The sequence below is a fragment of the Gadus morhua genome, chromosome 1, assembly GCF_902167405.1.
Source record: "Gadus morhua chromosome 1, gadMor3.0, whole genome shotgun sequence".
Classification (NCBI taxonomy): domain Eukaryota; kingdom Metazoa; phylum Chordata; class Actinopteri; order Gadiformes; family Gadidae; genus Gadus; species Gadus morhua.
The window spans coordinates 16252790-16277686 of NC_044048.1; the positions used below are offsets into that span (position 1 = coordinate 16252790).

A 24897-nucleotide genomic window follows, 5' to 3' on the forward strand; every position below is an offset into this window, starting at 1 on the left:
TGAGGAGTTCAATGAAAGATTTGTCCCCGATGGTTTGCAATAGCCTTATTCCTATATCGTAGCACCATGGTGTGAAGGGTATAGTTATTGCATTGGGTTATGTGTTGGTAACACATTTGAAATAAAAAACGCATTAGGCATATTGTAGTGCTTACAATCTGTTGTGATGTTAAAAACTGTTTATTTAAAAATAAAAATATATTTACAATTCATTAAATAGCAAGATAACACATTACGCTGCCGAATCCTCTGTAGTAGGCCTACATTTATTACTGAATGTAATAGGTGCCTCATAGTTATGCGGGACCTCAAAAAACAAGTCATCATCAAAACAAAGTTCATCTGGTGGTGATCCAAAATAGGGCAGCTTCAGTACAAATCCTGTAATAACGCCTCCTATCGCCGACACTACAATAGTGGATAACAGTGCCGCCACCTGGTAAATGGCCTGTTCCAAGCCAGTCCTTCCCAAACCTGGCTGTAGACCCGGGATCTGCTCCTGGAGCTCCAGCAATTTTGGATCCCCTTCCACGGGTGCCATGTGGGCAAAAGTCTCATACATACTGGGTCCGTAGACCTCCTCTGAAGCCACCAGTATAGCACATATGCCCGCGGTGGAGGATATGAGTCCGGTCAGGCCATGGAGGTTGTGTATCCCACACTGGTCCTGGATCCTGAGGCGGCGGGCTAAGAAAGGGGTCAGGTACCTGTAGCCCAGCATGCAGGCGGCGCAGCCCATCATTCCCAGAGCATAAGCCCCTGCAGGGGATATCATCATGTCCACAGAGGCCCCCACCGCCACCCCTCCGGCCAGAGTCACATTCTGGATGTCAGCCATGGTGAGCTTGCCGGTCCTGTTGAGCATGGAGGAGAGTGCGAACGCTGTGAGCGTGGAGGCGCTGAGGCCTATGAAGGTGTGAAGCACGGCCCTGTGCTGGTCGTCTCCTTTCAGCGCCAACACAGAGTTGAAAGAGGGCCAAAACACCCACAGGAACAAGGTGCCCATGGCAGACAGGATGTCTGACTGGTAGCTGGAGCCCTCCTTGGCATGGCCTTCGTTCAGACGGGGCCGGTACAACACAAACGTGACGCCCAGGCCGAAGTAGCAGGCGAACACGTGGATTAGAATACATCCAGCGGCGTCGTTGATCTTCAGGTAGGTCAGCACGGCCCATTCTGTGACTGCGTACACCGGGATCTCCAGCAGGGCCATGACCAGCAGCTGCAGCGGGCTGGTTTTCCCCAGCACGGCCCCGAAGGAGATCAGGACCGCAGCACAGGCGAACTCTGCGTTGATCAGGTTTGTCACCCCCAGGTGGATCTTGCCATCATGGCTGAACTGGAAGTATCCCTGCACAAGGATGGCCCACTGTATGGCAAAGGTGGCGGTGAGGAAGTTGAACACCATGCCCCCAAAGCCATACTGCCGGAAGAAAGCCAGGAGACACCCAAAGCCGATGAATATCATCACCTGTATGTCGGCGAAAAAAGGATAGTCTTTGTATAAGGCGTTGTCCATGGCGACGGTTTCATTGCCCTGCAGTTTGGCATCGGTCTGATCATCATAGGTGACAAATAAAGCAAACAGCACCACTATGAAGAACTGTGTGACCACCACAAACACAGGCAACCCCACGCGCAGGCTCATCTGAGGCTGCCTCATCTTTGGGGCTCTTTAAAGCAAATTCAATTCGTTTTTTAGCCTTTATAGTTTCTCTGTACCACTATCTCAGAGGCATGCTCCTACATTAATGAGTGATAGTGGAAAGCTACCTCTGCATGCCCTTTGATCATCCTGCACAATTTTATAGTTTTCGGCCGCAACCCCTATTGCGATGTTAGTGACATAAGGTATGTGCCAATAAAGTCATAAGGTCAAAGGTTGAAGGAGCTCAGAACTAAAATCTCTGTCATCTCGAAAATAAAATGGTTTTAGGTTTATTTGTTCACATGTAGTATATTTGTTGCCACAAAGTAATTAATAGGCTTTGCATTGATATGGATTAAGTTTGCGGCTATGGCTGGTATCAACCGATTAGTCCAGAAACTGGACTATTGATTCCCTTTGCAAACATGTTTTCAAATGACTCAATGTTTTTACTAACAGAATTGCTGAACTTTGGCACAGGCTTCAGATAGAACAAAAATTCAATTATTATACTTACATAATTTTTGTAATTTTGAAATACATTCATGAGCTGACACAAATATCCTCTCAGTCAAAAAACACAGGAGAAGCCAGAGGTCTAATACAATTGCCCAACTTTATTCAACATACTTTATGGTGAAGCAAATGTGTCTTGGATAATATGCGCGATTGTAATTCCAGACTCATGAATGCACTCTTTGTTGCATGGTAAGCAAACCCTCAAAAGACTTTCTTGGATGATAGAGCTGGGGTTATTGATATTTATTACAAGGCCACTGGGCCAAGTTTAAAATTTTCATTTGTAATGCATACTTTTCACATGTTGGCTTAATAATACAATAGAATCAAGCATAAAATAAAGCACATAAAAGGTGTAGTCTTATTTAAACTCAATAAGGTGTCTATCATTTTTATGCTTTGCAAAGTTATATCTTTCATACAGTTATTAAGTACTCTAATTCATTATTATATTCTCCATCTCTTATTATACAAATTCACAGATTTCCATTTGAATGAAAGAAATAGGCTACATACAACAGAAGTTATAAGTGGAACCAGGTTAGGCAGAGTAATAATATAATTTTGCCTGATCCATCAAAGTCACGATGTAATCAAAAGTGGATACAATACAATGAGTGTAATAATCCCCAATGATTATTAATCCTCTATGTAATTTAATTATCATTTAATTCACTAACAATGTATTGAAAATGATTCAGCCTGTGTGCTCATCTCTTATATGTTATATTTATATGATGCCTGAAAACAATAATAAACCTAATACTAAGACCCTACTTTTCATACTATGAACATGACAAGGAAAGACCATGAAGAAGCCACAATTAAATAATTATGTGAATAAAATAAATAGCACAAATACCACAACAAATGAAGAGTAGTATAAAAACAAAAATAACTTTTCTTTTCTCAATGACTCTCAAACATCAAACTCTAACACTAACCAAATGCATAAATACACCATCAAGATAAAATTTGAAGCACCCTTTTAGTCAGGTTCCCACAATACCAGGGTAAATCATATGTAAGGATTTAGACTCATTTGAGAGCTTTCACAAGTTCCCACCGGCTACATAGTTTGAAACAATACAGCTTATCTTCTATCATGATTGATTGTTCATTGTGATATTATCGTATAACACGGGGGAGTGGGCCTAGCTAAGGGAACTAGGTGCGTAGTATCAAAAGAGAGGTGAGTTTCACCACACCAGAGGTTAATGGCTGCGGGGCGAGCTGGAGTCAGCGGGGTTATGAGCAGAGAGAGGATGGCACAGGACGACAAGCAGGGCTGCTCTGCATTGATATGTAATGAATGGGTCACAGTGGAGGGTACAAGTCAATATAGTGCAAAGGAAATCTAGAAACTGTGCAGATGAAAGTGCTGTTCAAAGATTGTCTCTTTAGGAATAGATGGTGATGACCTCTCGGCCGCCTCCACGCACCAGGAGGACCCGATTCAGGCCCTCGGTGAGGACCTCCAGGAACTCCATGTCTGGGAGCCCGGGAGTCAAGGAGTGGAATCAGCCACTTGGATAGTAACCTTATTAAATTGACATTAATATTCACCCCTTTGGCAGACACTTTGATCCAAAGTGACTTCCAAGTAAGGGCTGAGCCTGAGGACAATCAAAGCAAACCTTTGTCCAACTTCACATCAACCGACTTTCCAAGTCATTATTCTGACCGTACACAACATAAATCCCAGCTGCTTCAGTGCCTGCAGTGCTCTGGTTTGTGCTGATCATGGTGAAGTGCTGACACAAAGGATACAGTTCTCATCGCCCATGCGGTTCTTGGGGGGCCCCGGCATGTTGAGCAGGACCAGCTTGGCCTCCTTGGACTTCTTTAGGATCACCTCATTGAGCCTCAGCGCTGTGTGCATGCGCCTCAAGTTGAACTGGTTTCTGGGGAGGGGAGGAGCCAAAGAAAGTCAATAGAGTGGGACAAGGCAGTTGTCTATACATCTAAAATGCTCTAAATGTTGTGATTCACATTCTCTTAAAGAGTGTGGTCCATACTTACAGATGCTCCCATTCGCTGCAGCATGGCAAAAGAAGGATAATCATGAATGATTCATATGGAAGACATGGCAAGAATAGGGTGTATTGTACTACTTGTACACCTGAAAAGCAGTTTGGTAAACACAAAAATTGACATGGATTAATGTTATTGATCATGTTAATGGTTATTGATCCACTGTAACCACTACTGCCTAGGTGCGTCAGTATCGCTAGGCTGATGTTCATGAACGCTCACTCACGGTTTCATATTGAAGAGATCTTTCCCCGCCTCTGGTTTTCCTGCTGAGGCTTGGCTCTGGTCCTTTGCTCCACCTTTGTCTGTCCATGTCCTCTGCACTTCACAGTCTGGGCTTGCAGTACCCCCTCCAGGTGTGTTGTGGGACATGTGGCCCGTAGGGGCAGAGTTCTTGGTGAGGGTCAGATGTATCTGTGTGGGATTGGAGACAGCCTCGGTCTAAGACAATGCAGTGGACAAGGTTGGCAGAGGGGCTGAGAGAGAGTGTCTCACACACACACACACACACACACACACACACACACACACACACACACACACACACACACACACACACACACACACACACACACACACACACACACACACACACACACACACACACACACAAAACACGGATACACACAAATGGTATCCTCAAAGAATGGGAATGTAAGAAAAGCTGGCGTAGAAGGGTTAAGCGAGAGATCATTGATGTTTTGGATTGATGAGGTGGAGTTCAGAGTACGGTGGAGGGGGATCATGTTCAGTACATCGGTATGATTTGATGTACCTCCTCCTCTGGTCTTTCTGCCACGCTGGCCCCCTCCTCTCCGATCTGTGGAACACGCAGACTCGTGGGGTTCTTGCGACGGATGGACCCTCGGGAGACGTCTGTGATGCTCTGGATCTGTTGTGACCAAAAACCATCAGGCACCACTGGTGGTGTAACACAACGTTCATAGTAGCGTCAATGCTATTAAACCCTTATTAGTGACCTTTAATCCAAATATTGTGGAGTCAACATTTTGTCAACATTTTTAAGGACATATTACGGATGAAGACCAAACCTCTCTCTCCTTCTCGTTCTTGGTCAGATGCATCTGTTTGAGGATCAGTGTGCGCTGCTCCATCACCAGGGTCTTCTCGTAGGTGTAGGCCGAGACGTCGCTATCATGCTTTAAAGGGAAAAGATGATCACATCCAAGTTAAGGACAATCCATAAGAAAATACAAATTTGAATGCGTATGGAACGCCTACACCCAAATGATAACATTATCCACTGAAAATACATATATCTGCACATACCTAGATGTAGAGGATATAATATACCGGTAGGTACTTTTACTGTCAAGTCTACATCCACACATGTGATGGAAACATGCAGGGGTGTGATCTCCTCAGAAACCTTAGAGTATGATCCATGCTGTGCCTCACCATCTCCACGACCTCCACCGCAGCGTCGATGCGGAGGTGATAGAGGAAGGTGATGAGGTCTTTCTTCATCTGGATACTGTTGTCGTCCATCTGGGCCACCGTGAAAATGCGCATCTTGCATTTCCTCCACACCTGTCACCCCAAAGCAGGAAATAGTACAGAATACTTTGACTCAATTATTCGATGGGTTCGCTTGGTAGAATTATTGCCTTGTTACTATTTTACCTGTTCTTGCATAAGCACAGATTTACTAGTTTGTTCATAGTTAATGTTTGACCTGATCTTTACAGCTTTACCTGGTAATTGTTTTACATAAGTGCAGAAGTACCACTTTACCTGTCTTTATATAGTCACTGCCACCACACACAGACAACCCCATCAAAACACAAGTGATAGGGTTAGTCACAACAGAACATACACATGAAGCACACGACAACGCTGCACTCATTATGGCAAGATCACCCACAAGGTGCACTGCACAGACATAAATGCATCAATGAATAAATATACAGTAAGTATATATAGTAATATATATAGTAATATACGTGTGCGTGTGCAGACTATATCAACAGCCCACCTTGTGCTGGCGCAGCAGGAAGGGCAGCAGCATCAGCATGCCTCCGTCGTGGACGATCCACCAGACGTCGATGTGGCCCTCGGTGAAGCGCTCCCCGTTGGATGGGTAGCTGGCGATGTTCTTAGGAACCAACAACGCCAGACTTGCGATGGTCGTCTCTCTCACCACCTCTGGAAAGAGAAGACAGAGTTGACTCGGTTATGAAAGAGTGCATTTTGGATTATGTTCTTAGTATGAAGGAAAGGGGAGACGGCCCTTCATTTGAAACACAGATGTGTATTTGTATATTGGTCCCTAAGGATGTTTTATTGAAGCCTGGTGAGACCATCCTGCTCTGCTGTGTGATATGAAGAGTACCTCTCTGTGATTCACTCTGCCTTCAAAAATGGACAGACTTATTGGTGCTAAGGGGAGGGACCTTCAGTACATGACAAAGCAGGGTGCGCCGCAGCCAGTTAAGAAAACTGGTAAGCCCCAAAAAAGTCTAGAAATTAATGGAACAATCAAAACTGAATAAAGGTCTTGGAATAACAATGTGAAAAGATCATCAGAAATGAGTGAGAAGGCCTTTATCAGAGAATAAGGTGTTGTTTCATTACTTTTAACTGGATACGGTAAGAGCGAAGGGAGCAAGTGCGTCACCTAGTTATTTAAACTGATGGGCTTGGGTTTCTTAAGCAACGTTAGGCTGCGCTATATTTGGAAATCAACCACAGGTGATGCAGGGCCAGGCTGATATCCAATGCGAAACTCAAACCTGAATAGCCCATATGGCCTCACGAGGCAAGTTATATTACTTCCCTTAAAAGTAGGTCAGTCTAGTGCATTCCAGGGCATTGACATATCAGCACTATCATATCTCACTTCTCTGCTAGTCTGGAAAGGGCCTACTGTTGGCAACGATAAGAAATTAAACAAAGCCGGATGGCGTAAACCTCTATTAACTGCCAAGCAGACTTTATTGATTGAACTTCAACGGGCGCTGTTGCACTGCATGCAACAGCACATGCACCCTGGATAAGAAAAAAAGCTTTACCAACAAAGTCCTTAAGTCGAAGGTGACTGTCAGGATGCTTCCAGTTTTGCGGCCAGCTGACCAGAATGGTATTATGTTTCAGGCCTCCCAGTCCGCCCACTTGCACCAGGTGGGACGTCCCATCTCTCAGGTTGGATGAGATGACCACCTGAGAGAAGCCTTTCACTCGCTCCGTCTCCATCAGCCTGCGCAGAGACTGGAGGGAGCGCAACGGGAGAAGGAAACTCTCATTATGACTCATGAATGCAAGACCCCTCCTCAACAGCCACGCCTACACTACACAAAGCACTCACCTGGTCGGCTCGCTGGGCATCAGCGTAGTTATTGAGGAAGGTTCCCACCACGTTGGTGCCAACGATGGTCAGGCCTTTGCCCGCCTTCAGCTGATTGGTCAGAGACAGTATGCGGGGTTGCTCTACGTTCTGTTCAGCATCCACACTCACCAGGACCAGGATCTGTGGTCTGATGGACACCAGGAACACAGTGGCCGAAGGATGAATACATATGATGAGTACATAATGGTCATTTCCAACAAGCATCCGTCCATCGATCTGTCCATCTGTGGATTAATCCATTATTTCATCCCTCCATCCATTTCCCAGCGGACCCTTTAGTTTCATCTGGATGTCAGTCCATTGCATGGACAACCACGCTAACTGACTGTCTCAAGGTCCATTCAGGGTCTCTAATGAGCCGGCCCTGCATGTCTTTACGGATTAGAAGTAACAAGAGCGTGGAAAACACATTCAAACATTCAAACAGAAGCAGGATTTAGCAATAGATCGACCGATGTTTCATTGAAACATCAGTGCAAGCGGCCGGCGGTGGGAGCAATCTGAAGATGAAACCCTGTTTCCATGGCGATGTGTGAGGGCTCCAGGGGGCTGACCTCCAGTTCTTGGTGTGCGGCGGACCCTCCTCCAGCCTCATGAGGGCGAAGCGGGCGGCGCTGAGAGAGATTCCCCGGATGCCGTCCCCCCATTCCTTCTCCGCCCTGCGGGGGACAGGACGTTCAGAACAGCAGGAGGCTTACTCGGTTACATACGGTGAGGGTTCTCCATACAAGGTGGGGGACAGGGGTCTGTGTGGCTTTATTCTTCACTACTCAAAGAAAAACAACAGCTCCAGATGGATGGTATTTTGGTTGTTTTATTTGGTCACTACCGTTAAACTACCTAATAAAATTATCTGCGAAAACAGGATGAGAAGCTTTATGGGGACGGTTTTGGTTTTGGCTGTTTTATTTGCTCACTAACGATAAACTATCAAATAAAATAAACTCAGACAACATGAGGAGAAGCTCCAGAGGGTAGATATTTCTTTGTTATATTTGTTCACTAGCTTTAAACTACCGAATAAAATTAACTCGTAAAACATTGGGAAAAATTAGAGGAAACATGAGGAAACTAAAGAGTAAGGCATGTTCTGTTGGTTGACAAGACAAATATGGTACTGGAAAAGCAAATGGAGTAGTGTATGAATGACTGAGAACTACTATAGTTAAACAAATGAATCACTTACCCACAGAACTCAATGTATTTGTAGATGCAGGTTGCAATCCCCATGGCAATAATGGCATAGTGCCAGGAGCAGATGAACATCAGTGACAGACACAAGGTCATACCCAGGAAGGACAGAGCCCTGAGGGGATGAGGAGAACATCACATGCTTGTCTGCTCCTAGATGTTTGGGCTAGCCGTGACATTAGCCACATCTCACCAAAAGGCAGCTACATATTTAATGTTACGCTGTTGAACCAATGCCATAGAGGTAGGTCAGTTGCAATTAAAACCTTAATTCAGGTTGTTTTGGGATTAAGGCTAAGTAAGGCGAAGCACTTTGCAATTTGGACAAATGCTACAAAAACAAGGATTGTCTATTAAAACCCTTTAGTCGTTCCATCCTCCTCCTACCAGTGGTAGAACTTGAAGCGAGGCCTCCAGTTGGGCGTCCTCAGCAGAGTCTGCAGGGCACAGGCCAGGTTCACAAACATGTAGCACATCAAGAAGAACCTAGAGCAAGAGACAAAGACAAGGAGAGGCAGAGAGACAGCATTAACACATAAAAACAGACAAAACAAAAGGACTATTATTGCATGAAGAGTGCTTGAGAAACGTGAACGGGACATGTGTTGTGTGTCATGCAGGCGTACATGGAGAGGATGGGGGCTACTGCATCCAGGGAGGCGATGATGATGCCGATCTCACAGATGCCAGCAGTGAGGAGGAGGGCCCATGTGGGCTCTCCGTTGGCCTTCCCATGACCGAACACCTGCAGTGACACAGGAAACAGTTCACACATGGGAGCCTCGACGCACACACACACACACAGACGCGCACACACACTCACTGTTTATGATTTGTATCTCTGTATTTTGAAGTGTTTCAACGCGATGCGTGAGCCCTACTCTCAGGAAGGGGATGATGCCGTCCCGGGAGATGGCCTGCAGCAGGCGGGGGGCCCCGGTCAGGCTCTGAAGGCCCGCCCCGCAGGTGGAGAAGAAGGAGCCAATCACGATGACCCAAGGGGACGGCCAGGCCAGCGTTCCGATCACCAGGTTGCCGTTCACCCCTTCCCCAAACCTGGGCACAGGGCCGAGGCACAGGGCCGGGTCTGACTCAATCTGATCCCATTATAAACGCTTCGTTGTTGGCTGTGTCATGCAGACGATCTTATTGGGTAGCATTTGTTTTGTCATAGACAAGATCCAAGGTGTTGATTGCTGGAGTGACGGTCGTAGACTCACTTGTCTCTGAGGACGACTCCTTCAATGCAGGCCCCAAATAGTATGACAGAGGACATGTCTAAAGTCGACTGTTAAGAAGGGCTTTTATGCAACGTGTCCACACATGCGCACACACCGCGCATACACACACAGACACACACACACACACACACACGCACACGCACACACACACACACACACACACACACACACACACACACACACACACACACACACACACACACAGTCAGATGTCTTCCATACTAGAGGGAATTTTGTGTTGACCTTGACTCTGTGATTTCTTACAAACACACAAGCAGATGTCTTTATACTCAAGGGAATCTTTGTGTTTAGCCAGACTCTGTGAATGATACAAAAAGACATTCAGATGAGCTCTTTTATACTCAAGGGATGTTTGTGTTTAGTCAGACTCTGTGAATGATACAAACACACATTCAGATGAGCTCTTTAATTCTCAAGGGACGTTTGTGCTTAACTATACTCAGTAAATGATACAAACACACATTCATGTCATTTATTCTCGAGGGAGGTTTGTGCTTAGCTAGCCTTTTGTGAATGATACAAACACACATTCATATGTCTTTATTACTCAAGGGGTGTTTGAGCCAGACTTTGAAGGATACACACGATGGACGTGGTGCTGATGGCAGCGATAGTGCCGATAGGGATGGACTTCTGGGCGTCACGCAGGTCCCCAGAGCGGTTAGAGCCTGCCATGATACCTGCACAGAAGAAGACATATACATCCACTATTGGCCTTTCTACTCCTGGCCAAAACAGCCTTTCCTGAGCTCCAGGCATCCTCTCCGTTATCTCTAAGTGTCCCTTGTCCCAGATGGTCAATAGTAAGGCAAAGTGGGAAGAATGGACGAGTCCTCATTCTACAGCTAATTCCACGACCACGTCTGTTACAAGGATGTGTGGATATGTATGTGGTGTGTGTATGATGGATGGATATTTATGTGCTGACCTGTGACAGAAGGGAAGTAGATGCCGACCAACAGGGTGAAGAAGCTGGTGATGTCGGACATGACGTAGCGGTTGGACGTCGGCGACGGGCCCTCCTCGTCCGCCACCGACGCCAGGCCTCTCTTCTCCAGTATCACTCCCTTCTCCAGGTAGTAGCCAAACAGGTTCTCTGAGGGACACACGGACACAGAGTCAGAGGGTTAGGGAAAAGGAAAACAAACAAAGCAAGGGGCCTTTCTCAATACCAAGTATGCCAAGTTCGGACTTGCGTACTGTGTACGCAAGTCCGGGGAAGCTGTGAAATGTTGTGGCTGTAGTCGTTGGTGAATGAATGACAACGCTCAACATCAGAAACTTTGAAATTGGCCTCCAATTGAAATAAAAAGCAAACAAATGTATTAGAAATATAACTAATTGTCAATTTTCTCCTTTGCCATTGCTGCTGGTTGTTGCAACATGCATTCTGGGATACTTGGCGATCAAAGGCGGAATATTTGAAGTGTACTTGGCAAGAGTCAGACTTTTGAGTGTAACAGTACTTGTGCTGCGACTGATGATGTTTCATAAGTCCACAAGAACACAAGTGCAGACCAGAAGGCTGATTGAGAAAGGGCTTAGGAGAGAGTTAGCCATGTCTATCTTTGAGATGAAACAAAATCCATCCCGAAAACAACTTAGTAGTCACAGTAACACAGTAGTCATATGCCCCCCCCATGGAGATAAACAAATTGTAATATATATTTTATACTATATGATTAGGGATGTCCGATATTGGCTTTTTTGCCGATATCCGATATGCGATATTGTCCAACTCTAAATTTTCGATTCCGATATCAGCCGATACCGATGTCGATATTTGGGTTATTTATTTTTCCTCAAACCTAATTTAGGTAACATTACATATCGCCTGTTGTGGAATTAACACAACATGCTTAATGTTATTGTGGTGCCCCACTGGATGAATTCTTGAATGCTACAAGGCTTTCCAAATGTTAACATTGTCTGTGCAAAATAAGAAAAATACTTCAACTTAATTTAAGGGAAAAGTGCCATGTTTATTTTTATTTTTTTAATGGTCTCAGACAACAGTTTGGATTACACTCTCCCTGAGATAATCTTGACAATGCCCACAACAAATAGGGCAAACTTGACTTCACAAATGATAAAACATTGTACCTGAACAACTATGTGCAACATAGCAGTATGTTTCTTTCACTAAAACTCAATAACCTTAATTGAATAAATGCACAAATATGAGTCAATTACAATGTGCACTGTACTGCACAATTTTGAAAACATTTATTTGAGCTATAAATAAAAAAAAAATAAAAAATCGGTTTTAAGGCAAAAAAAATCCGATACCGATATTGACCGATATGACATTGTTATGCTAATATCGGGCCGATAATATCGGTGGGCCGATAATATCGGACATCTCTATATATGATATAATATTATTACATCAAATATTATAAATATTATATACTATAGAATAATATAGTCTGGGTTTTGTGGACAACGTACCAGTGAATCGCCATACAAGTACTACAAAATATCTTATCATGAATACCAAAGTGTTATACTGCTTTGTTTATTTACGGTCACACAAAATCCTCTTTGGCAGCAGCGACACAACGGAGAATCTTTGAAGAACGTTATTGTTAATGTAAGATTTAGTGAGGCCAGGAGAGAAAGCTATGATGTTCTCTGCCTCTTCTGACATCACAAGTGGGCGTGCCCACCTAGACGTACGCTGGATAGATCAGTCTTCCAGCTTACCCAGTGGACTGCAGCAAACGTTGCTCATCTATTCGTTATACTTCTAGGTGGACACGCCTATTAGTGATGTCAGAAGAGGCAGATCTTCAAAACGGCTTGTAACGGCTAATAACACGCACGTTTACAGTTTTATTAGCTTGGGGCCCCTGCGTACCTGCTAGGATGCCACTGGTGACCCCTGGGATGCCCTGGATCTCCGTGACGTTGTTGTTGCTGAAGTACTCGTCGCAGGTGGCGTTGAGGGCGTCCGAGTCGCAGAAAGTCCTCCACAGCTGGCTGGGGACCGTGTCGTTGTCTAACTCTACCGTCTTGGCGCACACGTCGTAGGCCTTAGTCAGCAGCGTCCGGTTCCCCAGGATACAGACTCTGGGAGGGCAGGTCCACGCAGGCCGTTGGTTAGTATGGTGGAAACCAGTTCGTTCATTTTCCATTATTGCAGATTTCAATTTATGTGAATTCAATTCAGGCTGTTCAATTCAATGAAATTGTGAATAAAATGTTTGTCATGTGTCACATATTATTCTACCTCTACTAATACTAATACTATATATACTAGTTATAATACTATTAGTACTACTACTACTGCTACTACTACATATTTATACATTATATAATAATGTTAGACATATTAATTAATTACTTCATTAATGATATTAAAGAACTACTTTACTAATTCACACCTACTCTGGCTGGTTTTTCGAAATTGCCAACCCCGATTTTAATAATTTCAATATTTATAATAATAATCATATTAAAATCCAAAAAACGACAACAAATCAAAGATGGCCGTCATGGCGCACATGAACAATGAAGAAAATGTCGTCAAGCTTACGGGAAGACGGGGGGGTCGATGGCGGTCTTGATGACCCCGGCGTACACGGCCAGGATGGAGAAGATGACGCAGGCCAGGAAGAGCAGCGCCAGCTTGTTGACGTACTTGACCCCGACGAACACCACCAGGGCCATGAGGCCCAGCACCAGGCTGCCGTACACCCGCATGTTGTTCAGCAGCGCCGCCTCCGCCTCCGGCCCCTCCAGGCCCTCCATCTTAAAGATGGCCGCCTGAGGAACGATGTAGATCTACAGGGAGGAGGAGGAGGAGGAGGAGGAGGAGGAGGAGGAGGAGGAGGAGGACGAGGAGGAAGGAGGAGGAGGAGGAAGGAGGAAAGAGTTTGGAATTTGATTGTGATTATTTAATTGTCTGCCTTAATGATATATACATTTATTGTACATATCCACAAATAGATGATTGTTGCATATATTGGTTACGATGAAAAACGATTGTGTTGGTTACGATAAAAATGTATGCAGCAAAACAACTTATAATTAATTTAATTTAATTTAAATGATGCATGTTATTTGATTGGTCAAACTTCAGAACAAAGCTGAAATATTCTGAACATGTAAAATGTTATCCATCTTACCAGTAGGATTTCAATACAGCCAAGAATATACATGGCACCCGCGAAAGTAGTGCCCAGGTAGAAACAGATTCCCACTGCACCACCAAACTCAGGACCCAAGGAGCGCGAGATCATGTAATATGAGCCACCAGCTGTGGGACACAAACACATACAACTTTAGGTTCACTTACAAGCAAACACACACACACAACCACACACACACACACACACACACGCACACACACAGACATAGACACAAACACACACACACAACCAAACAGACACAGACACAAACACATGAAGACACACACAGATGCACATACACAAAAACACACACATACACACACAAACACACACACACACATAAACAAACAGAGATAGACTAGCATGAATGCAAATACACACAAACACACACACACACACACACACACACACACACACACACACACAAACCCCCCCCCACACACACACACACATACACACACACACACACGCGCACACACACACACACACACACACACACACACACACACACACACACACACACACACACACACACACACACACACACACACACACACACACACACACACACACACACACACACACACACACACACATAAACCACTCACCTGGCACCACTCCATTGGTTGCGATTGCGCTCATGGAGATGGCTGTCAGCATGGTCTGTGAGAGAGATTGTTTAGTCTTATCCTGAAGCCACTCAGCCCCAACAATCCATCAGGACTCGTTTATTCATCTTCTTTCATCTCAAATAAACCAATATGTGGGGAAAGAATACCATTATATTACTCCTCAATAAGCAAGCTCTATTCAGGCTTGTTTGTACTTGCAGAAATAAACTAGGGTCTTGAATAGGTATACGATACAACATCAAAGTTCAGTCAGGCAGCAGGTAATGAGAGGCATAGATATGTCATCCTTGAGCCTTGAACATAGCATCCCCAAAAACAAACAAACATATGTACTTTATGTAACCTCGGCCAGTGGGTTGAGTATGACAAAGTAAACATTTCAACATGTAACGGCTATGAGTTCAACTGGCAGCAATGGAAGGGATGATGACCACGAATGTGAGCCTGCGGCAGACAGACATGTGCGTGACGTGTTGATGCCTCTAGAGTGACGTGTCTGCAGCTGTGTCGATCAACACAAGTAATCCAGTTAATATTATCCCACAGCTCGGCTATCCTTGGCACAAGGGCTTAGAGACGGTGCTAACTGACTCTCTAATCGCCCATTAATGAGGTGATCCATTCGTCCGTGAGGCGGGTGGATGAGAGCCCTATCTTGGTTTTATATGGCCGGCCCCACGCTGGGAGGATGATCAGATGTGACCGCTGCATGCCCGGGATTCTCAGGGACAGAGACAACATATATCCCTCCACCTACAGCCGGAGGACCGCTAGGTATTATTATTATTACTAAGAGGTGCTCAGTGAGGCTTCATCGCAACAGAAGCCAGAACACAAGCAGGGCGGACTGTGTGTGAACTTTGTTGTGCATGAGTTAATAAAATGTCCGTTCCCCAAACTGAATTAATGAGCACATAAAATAAATCCAGTCAAGGGGCACTCATCATGCCATGTGTGATTTTGAAGCCTTCGTTGGGTGCCATTATTTTATCTGCTAGTATTTTTCCTGACATCAAACCAGGAAGACGGATAGCAGGATGGAAGGAAGGACGGTTAGACGGATGGACAAAACGTCCATCTGTTGAGTTCTTGGATCTGATCTTGCCAATTCTTGTATGTTTATTAATCGTGTTCCTGGTTACTGTAATAAGCACCATGAACGGCTGCCATTCCATCAAGTTCCCTGGCTTCCCAAGAGGGATGGACTGCTTCTATTGGTTCTATTCATCCTATTAACAGGAGCATTCATAAGTAACAGTAGTGATCGTCAGTGACAGGGAGTAGTCCCCCACTCACTGTAGAGCAGCACATGAAGACGATGATGAAGGAGCCCAGGACGCCCCCGATGCCCACCATCCAGGTCATTCTGAGGAAGAGGATGACCCCAAAGATGTTCTGGATGCAGGGCAGGTACACGCCCATCAGAGTGCCCAATTGTGGTGCCTAGGGTGGAACACATACATGTGGAAATACTATTATTAAACAAAAGTTTTAAATTAGTTTAGATTAAGACATTTAGATTTAAGATAAACCTCAACTTCATACAATGACATAAAATGACAAGGCAAGGCAAGACTGTAAAGTGATGATATTTATTTTACATTAGGTTTATATGACAGTTATAGACAAACAAATGTTTCTGTTTATTCAACTTTTTTTTTTTTTTTCATGTCAGCCTTTGAATGCATTATATTGCCAAATAATCCCAACTGAACACAGAATTTCAAATCCTGGCAGATGGCTGATTAGCTAGCTCTATTCAAACACTCTTTGTTCAGTTTAGAAGGGGTTTCCAATGCCTTTTCCAACCCCCCATTTTTTTGTAGAATTATAAAGAGACAGTCTGGCACAATGGGACAAAAGAGCAACCGAACACCAACATAGAACGTCCTCTGAACAATGTCAAGTGAAAGCACCTGTCTCTAACCCCAGCCAATCAGAAGCAGCTGCACTCACCTGCCACACCTGCATTAATCAATGTGCTTGTTTTCCTGGTATGATGCAGTTCCTAGGTTATTCTTTAATAACCATGGGTCATCCATTAATGGTTTGTACTGGACGCTTGCGGCGTCCCACAAACAGACAGCAGAGTAATAAAGGGATCCCATGCCATATCTTCAAATGGGTCAAGACAATCTTATCACAGCAATACTGCTGTAAACCCAGAGTGAGAGTGGGCGATAGGGTAAGGTGTAGGGGCAGAGTCGGGGTCAAACGTCCGTCCATTCAGGACCCACAGCGGTCTTACCTTGATGGGTTTCTTGGAGGGGCGGGGGCCCTCTTCGTTGTTCTCGGCCTCCTCGTGCTCCTTGCTCCCGGTGGGCAGGTTGGAGTAGTTGGCCAGGCTGCTGAGCAGAGAGGCCACCATGGGGCTGGTGTCCATCTCGTCCTGGACACGCAGACGAAGGATGGGTCACATGGTCCGGTGGAGGCCAGGGAGTCATGGTGACCGGTGCGCCCTGCCTCACCACTCATCTCCACCGGGTCCTATTCTCTCCTCAATCATTACCCACCGTACCACTCATTCTAAGGATTCGACATGTTTGTATGTGTATACGTAAAGATCTATTTATATTTATACAGACATACACAGACATATAGGCATATGTCTGAATATAAATGTATACATGTATGCTTACTTATCTGGTATATAGATGGTTTTAAAATGTATGTAAAGTGCGTGCCATTGTTTTTATTATTAATATACAGTATATTAAGGTGGAACAACAAGAGGGCGTTTAACTGATGGATGGTTACCTCAAACAGAGCCATATTCTTGCCATCGTATTGCTGGCTTTTCTCCATGTCACTGGCCATACTGCTGTTGATGAAGGGACTGCTCTCCTTAGGATTGCCATCTGCTGGAAGAGATGGGAACACTTGACTCTGCTTCTTTTTACAGACTCAGTTCACATTGAGACAAATGAACTAAACCCATAAAATGGGTCCAGCTTGTGAGTTTATGTTTGGGATTTTATGATCCTCAACTGTGCTTTTAAATGAAATGGAGATTTTCTTTAGTGAACACACACACACACACACACACACACACACACACACACACACACACACACACACACACACACACACACACACACACACACACACACACACACACACACACGCGCGCGCGCGCGCGCGCGCGCGCGCACACACACACACACACACACACACACACACACACACACACACACACACACACACACACACACACACACACACACACACACACACACACACACACACACACACACACACACAGACAAACACCCCTGGCCTCAAATTAACCATGGTGGATAAAGGCATGTGGGGCCTGGCCAAACTCCACAATCGATTCCGTCCACGCGCCAAAATAAGCTGCCACAACATAAACCTTGAGACCTCATGCAGACCTTAAAAGCATAAATTAGGATAAACATTTACTAAACAACGGGGGACTGCTGTGATTGGCACAAAGGCAGATTGTGAGGTTCTGTTCAAGGCAGAAACTGGCTATATATTTGGTACCACAAGGTGGGAGAAAAACTCTACTTTTCAACTGTTGAACAACACAACAAACACAGACAGTTGCAATCTGTTCCCTAGGTTACAGTGGGATCACACTAAACACCAATCTTAACAGCAAAATAAATGCAAACCAATTCCTCTCATGCAACATAATACTAACCATATAAAAGAACTGTTACATGTAAATGTTCTGATGTTTGAAGTCGCACAAGGATTTGAGTATTAGTATAGTATTGTAGGTAAGGATTTTATGAAGCCATAATTTCTGCACAGAATTGAAAATATCTATGCTATCATAGATCTGTATTCTGAAGAAGCAGAACATATTTAGCTTCTTGTGGAGGGGTGGTGTTAACGTTAAGACTGCCGTACTGCCTGAAGCGATGCAAATATAACCTCAAACTCCAGGGGCCCTATCTTGCATCCGCCAGTGACTTAATCACTGGCGCATGTGTCGTTGCTAGTTTGCTACTGGCGCAGAGCGTTCTTTTCCCTCCTGCGCCACGCGTTGCGCCCCAGGGGGCGGCTCAGCGAAAGGAGGAGGCGTGTTCTGGCGCAAACGTTCCCTGGTGCTATTTTGCCGTTTCAGAAACCACTTGCGCCACAAACCAGGAAACACCTGGTTTAAAGTCAGTAGCGCGTTGTTCAGATGCTATTTTAAGGGCGCATGCATAATGTTGCTTGTGCACCGCACATACACTTTGCTTCTCTCATCTACCTAGCCACACATTCTTGGTAAATTATTAGTTGAAGAACAGCTGATACATATGAATAGAACCACATTAAATAGGACTCAGTATTTGAAGTTGTGGAAGAAAACCTTATTCCATGTGTGAATTAGGCCATATTATTTGTCCATAAACTGAGCCATTTGAAGTTTGAAATTCATCTGTCTCATCGGAGACTGCAGACGCGCCGTCAAAATATCAACTCGTCAGATTCAAATGCGCTCATGGCTCTTAAAGGGGATGCAAGCTGGCACCCTCATTGGTTTGTTGCATGTTACGCCCAAACCACACCTACGGGTAATTAGGCTACTTCAGACCAACCCTTTTAAGATTTGCGCCGGGTGCCAGAGTCATTTTTCGCTCCGGTAAACTAGCGACATCGCCATTTGCTACTTCGCTACTTGCGCTTGGCGCTTCTCACTTGCGTTTCAGACCGTTAAAATAGGGCCCCAGATGTCATTATCTCTTTTTTGAGCAATCTCATAGCAGATAACATATCATAATATAAAACATTTAAGTGTATTCTTTATTTTTTTAGGTGCCCAACAACCTGGATATTCGGTAATCCACTATCATTTTCAGAATCCTAACATAATTCCCCTTTCAGCTTTCGGCTAAGAGTAAATTCACTTTGAATATCGAATAATGTTTAGGTAGTGCTTTGTAGGCGATATGTGTGTGTGTGTGCGTGTGTGTGTGTGTGTGTGTGTGTGTGTGTGTGTGTGTGTGTGTTTGTGTGTGTGTGTGTGTGTGTGTGTGGTTGTGTGCTTGCGCATACGTGTATGTCTGTGCTTGAGTTTGTGTGTGTGTGTGTGTGTGTGTGTGTGTGTGTGTGTGTGTGTGTGTGTGTGTGTGTGTGTGTGTGTGTGTGTGTGTGTGTGTGTGTGTGTGTTTGCATGAAATATACGTTGAATATTCTAGAGAGAGAGAGAGAGATTCAGAGGATTAGCTGAGCCAAATAAGCTCTGTGTGCACGGCTTCTGCGCTGACCTTTGCCTGCTGCCTGCCGGACCATCGTGCACAGCTCCTCATGTCAGTGCCCTCCCACTTATGACGGGGCTGTCTGCCACTGCAGCTCCACATGTGCCTTCTCGTCTACCGTCCATTGTGTAAAGATGCCGATAGGAGTTTAGCAATAAATCAACATTCATTAACATATCATCTAGAATGAAACACAGCCGCCACAGGAGGGAAATGTAATGCTTTCAACTACTGTACACAGACGTTAAGGTGGCGGGCATCGGTGTAAAGTTCATTAGCTCAACACCTTCCACATACTTCTCAAGTTTTACAAGGTTTGGCCCACATTTACAGAACCACTGATGCCTATTCTGAGGTTTGACAGCAGCGGTTAAATATTTAGGAGGACAAGCAACGGTTCATTGACTATTGGAATGGGCTCAAATCAATGAAAACAACCATATACCTTGGCTACTAGTGTGCTGGATAGGCCAGGTATTGTACAAATCTTTGTGGGATTTTATACGTATCCGTTACATATCTTTCACAGCCATGCCACTGAGGGAGTCTTTCTCCACAAATTCACCGAACCCAAATAATACATTCAAACAGATCAATGTTCACAATCATTACAGTCATAAGAGGCCCCAACAAAAAGTCTAAAAATAAAAGTCAGGAAGTCAAACTCAGACTTAATGAAACCAAGATTCAATAGACTTATTCAACTTAGAAATCCTCTAAGTCATTCTCCATTCTAATGCCCTGTAAGAGCTTCACTGTGACTGGTTCTGGCAGGACATGACATCATGCTTTGACCTTAGTGCTTGGTGTGTCTTGGCTCTTCCTTTGGAGCGACTCGTCCGTGGGTTCAAAGGAGATGAGCATTTGTCTGCTGGGATTAATGAAAGTCTTTGAAATGAAACGATCCATGGCAAATTGGCAGCTTCAAATAGTGGTTTGAAAACAGGAAACTAGTGAAAAAGAAAATAATCAAGGAAAGAAAAGTACGCAACAACTCACAACACACACCAACACGCACACACAGGCACACGCACACACAGGCACGATCACAGGAAGATAGGAGAAGTCTGATCTGTTGGGTCTCGGTGAGCAGATGAGCAGGAATGTGCAGTGGAGCAGACACAGGCACGGAGGATCAGGGCTCAGGATCAACATCGGGACACGAGGATAACACTGGTTAGCCGCTTAATAGCATTGTAAAGAATAGGTACACGCATCCAGATGAATCCTCCCCACGGCTACAGCAGCACAGCAAAGGCCTGGCTGTGACTTGGTCCAAACAACACAGATAAAGCAAGGGGCGGGCCGTTTGGGGCAGATTGTACCCTTGACGTGTCAGGGCTATTACAAAATGGACAGTTTATACTAGCTTTTAAAAGCTTAATAGGACAGGCTCAGGGAGATTATCCTACAGCTGCTGGAGGCCACTGAACCACCAAAAAATTATTGGATGGTGGATGGTGGGCAAACCAAAGCTCAACAGAACTTGCTTCCACCGCCCATAACGACTGAGGTCAGCCCTGCGCTGGAGGAGACCAGGTTAATAATCCAATGGAAGGCTGTTCGATCACCATCCATCTCTACAGGAAAACCCTTCAGTGGTTGGCTTCACTTCGGGCTGCAGCACCAACCGCAAGAGGAATAAAACACAACACTCCCGCTGTGGTTCATACCTCTTATACCACTGATTACAACTGATTACCAATAATGATTGGTGGTTGTAAACCTGTAGGTTTATTTTTAAACATTCTTACGTGGCGTTTTGATTATCTTGTGTTTGCGTTGTTAAGGAAACAACTTGTGAATAGTTAATGTTGGATTTGAAGTGTGCTGATTGATGTTTTCTGGAACTCAAATACTATGTTTACTTGTTGGTAAAACACCATAATATGTCTCCTTTAACAATGCTGTGGTATAAGGTTCTATAGTGCACAGATTGCCTGCACTATTTCCACTCTTTTGAGATTCAACAACACATAATACTGTTCTAAATCCAGTTCACATTTCCATCATATCACAGAATCCAAAACAACCGTGGAGACTATATGGTGAACAATAATGCTGTCTAATTTTAACCTTTATTTCCTTGCTAGTCGTTGTTGTGGTAATAGTTAATTCTTCATAAGCTGCTGTACATTTTGCCTAAAAGTGATTGCGGTCATCCTTGTATTGTCATTGCCATTACCATTACCATTTATTTCCATTTGAGGACATGCACTCAAATATGAAACAAAACAGTTTGCCATATTTTACATTGAATATGTTTTACTGATTATATTCCGTTGTTTAATGATCTCGACAAATACTTCACGGCTGTTCCTTCCTCACAGCATTTATAATTCATGCTTCAATAAGGCTGTTCTCAGACAGAGAGAATGATGTTAATTAAATCAATACATGGGCTCTAAAACGCTGCATAAATCACACATGACCGATGATGAAGAGCACATGTAGCACTCCCATCCGTCCTGGAGATGTAGGACTTACGATCACAAAAACAGACTGGGCTTGTTTCATCAACATGCTCTGTTAATTTAGTGCTCTGATCAAATAACCCTTGGCTTCCCCCGGTTTTTGTATTGTCTTCTAGCAGATATTTGTCCTTACAGTCTTCCATCCTTCTTGAGGTCATGCAGACTTGTGAGTCCGGGGTTAAGCAGAAGTTTGACGGTTAATACACCTAAATGCTCTCGTCTGGGCCACAGATGTATTCATCATGTCTTTTGTTCTCTTTATCTTCTCTCTACTTGGCATTCAGGAGGGTGTCTCACTGGGAACAGCCATCCTTCCAGCTGAGATGAAACACATCTCGTTTTGTAAGCTATGCTATCCTTTTTTTGGACAGTGAAGACAGGTAATGAGAGGTCGGCAAAGACAAATGTGAGCCAGGAAAGACGAAAAAAAAAAAGAAAGTCTTGCAAATCATATATTGATTTCACTCTCCACCTCAAGCTGGTGTGTGGTGAGCATTCTGGCGCCGATTGGCTGCCGTGCATCACCCAAATGGGTGCTACATACTGGTGGTGGTTAGTGAGGGCCCCCCCCCCCCCCACCCCCCCCCCTTCACTGTAGGCGTCTTTGAGTGTCTAGAAAAGCGCTAAATAAATTCAATGAATTATTATTATTATTATATTCAGCGGCTAGAGTTTGAGGGCAGAGGAGCTCCGTTCTGGATGAACGCAACGTTCCACTTTCTTTCGCTACTGGAGTATTTCGACCAATCATGTTGCGGGTGAGGGAAAATGATAATGTCTCTATTGAAAGCAACCATCAAAATTGTGATAGGGGGAAAATTCATCTCTGATCCAGAGCAGTATGGTACTAAAACGATTGCATCGTTTTCCCATTCTCTGGAACCCTCCTTGGCCAACTGCGAAAGCAAACTCTGGTGCCAGCACTCCTTAACGAAACGTTTGATTTAGAAGACAAGGGAAAACATCCTGTCCAGACACCTACGTCAATGTCAACACCTCTGGAGTATACTGTGTGTGTGAGAGAAAGAGTGTTCATAAACTGGTTGGTGGAGACTGTCAAAAACATAGGATTTATTTTGTAAGTTTTATGTCTTTGAGAATGGATACAGAATGTTTCAAAACTTTACATTTCTAACAAACTAGAGAGGTGTAAAAGAAAAGGCAGAATTTTATATTATTTGTCATTGTACAGCTAAAACTATAACTATTTAAAACTAAAATGGCATCCGGTAATTTTTTTATAATCCTGTGTTTTTTTTCTTAATCCAGCTCCTCCCAAAGCGCCATGTTATGAAAGATTAGTGTTCTTCTTTTTGAGGCTTTGGTAATAAAGCAAACCAGTACAGAAGAGAAATGAGGCAGCCTCTGCCCATTTCAAATATTACAAAAAAGTATATATATATATATATATATATATATATATATATATATATATATATATATATATATATATATATATATATATATAATGCAGTGCATTGCATCACAGACATTAGTTTGAACCCCTGTACTTTCTCTGCTCACATCATCACATCCTCCATCTTTGTCTGCCACAGGCCAATCTGGAAAAGTTTAAAACGTGAAGGCACATAAGAGAGAGAGTCATCAGCATGTTAACTCAACTGTGTCTGGCACCATTAAATAATGTGGACCAAAACGACATAATAAATATGTCAAGAACATGCTCCCAAATAACCTCGGGCAGTGGTGGTCTGAAACCAACCCAGTCATATAATCTTAGCTAAGCTGTTTATAGATGGACTACATTTTTACAAAGAGTGCTTTGGCACAAGAACTAAACAGACTGATGAAACACTACAAGGGATTCATGACTTTTTCCTCAGTCCAAAGAACATCGTCACCATCTGAACTTGGTCTAAAGTTGAACATCTAACGGAGGCAACCTCACCAGGCTGCACACATGTGGAGAAGAACGCCAGGGGAGTGGAGAAGGAAACATTTAAGAAATGGGACACTGTCTGTGTCTTTGTGCAAATCCCACCAAACAAGGTCCTGCTGCCCAAAAAACCTCTCCCCGGGGGCATGGCAGACATGATTCCCGTGTTAAGAGTCAACACGGCTCTGAGTGGGAAAAGGGAAACGAAAGATCAAATCCAGCGACTGATCCAGCTTTGATCACAGCACACTGGAGCGCTACCAAGCCACGCTTATGACAGCCACAACTAATTAAAGAGATGGTCCCAGCAAATAGAGCGTCCGCACTGAAACTTGTGAACTTGAGAAGAAAAAACAAAACAAGTTATAAATGTCATAGTCTTATTATTCCTTCTTTGAAGTGATCATTTCCTTTCAAACTACGACGTTATAAAATAGCTAAATATAAGAGTGGACAACTGAGTGCTGTCTAATAGAGGAGAAGAGATGAGGAAGCAGGGATTGAATCATCTCAAATCTCAGACA

At 44.1% G+C, this 24897-nt stretch overlaps 1 protein-coding gene across 3 annotated transcripts in view; it reads right to left on the minus strand.

Annotated features, from left to right (window-relative positions):
• Nucleotides 1–142: 142 nt before the first annotated feature.
• The window catches only part of LOC115553368 (solute carrier family 12 member 5), a 32104-nt gene continuing 7349 nt past the window's right edge, over nt 143–24897 (minus strand). Inside the window, exons 2-26 of one of the 3 annotated variants that reach the window (XM_030369529.1) lie at nt 17544–17644; nt 17035–17175; nt 16083–16229; nt 14763–14817; nt 14152–14282; nt 13560–13807; nt 12882–13093; nt 10950–11117; nt 10603–10701; nt 9980–10037; nt 9641–9815; nt 9386–9504; nt 9147–9245; nt 8755–8874; nt 8123–8227; nt 7527–7695; nt 7234–7429; nt 6198–6367; nt 5621–5752; nt 5254–5361; nt 4977–5093; nt 4428–4615; nt 4190–4204; nt 3953–4071; nt 143–1536 (exon numbers count right to left, since the gene is read on the minus strand). In XM_030369529.1, the coding sequence (XP_030225389.1) occupies nt 233–1536; nt 3953–4071; nt 4190–4204; nt 4428–4615; nt 4977–5093; nt 5254–5361; nt 5621–5752; nt 6198–6367; nt 7234–7429; nt 7527–7695; nt 8123–8227; nt 8755–8874; nt 9147–9245; nt 9386–9504; nt 9641–9815; nt 9980–10037; nt 10603–10701; nt 10950–11117; nt 12882–13093; nt 13560–13807; nt 14152–14282; nt 14763–14817; nt 16083–16229; nt 17035–17175; nt 17544–17644 (4496 nt within the window). In that variant the 3' untranslated portion in view covers nt 143–232. Of the gene's footprint in view, nt 1537–2245; nt 3660–3937; nt 4072–4189; nt 4290–4427; nt 4616–4976; nt 5094–5253; nt 5362–5620; nt 5753–6197; nt 6368–7233; nt 7430–7526; nt 7696–8122; nt 8228–8754; nt 8875–9146; nt 9246–9385; nt 9505–9640; nt 9816–9979; nt 10038–10602; nt 10702–10949; nt 11118–12881; nt 13094–13559; nt 13808–14151; nt 14283–14762; nt 14818–16082; nt 16230–17034; nt 17176–17543; nt 17645–24897 lie in introns of those variants that run through there. The other 2 variants (XM_030369516.1, XR_003978450.1) reach the window with 2 other exon arrangements.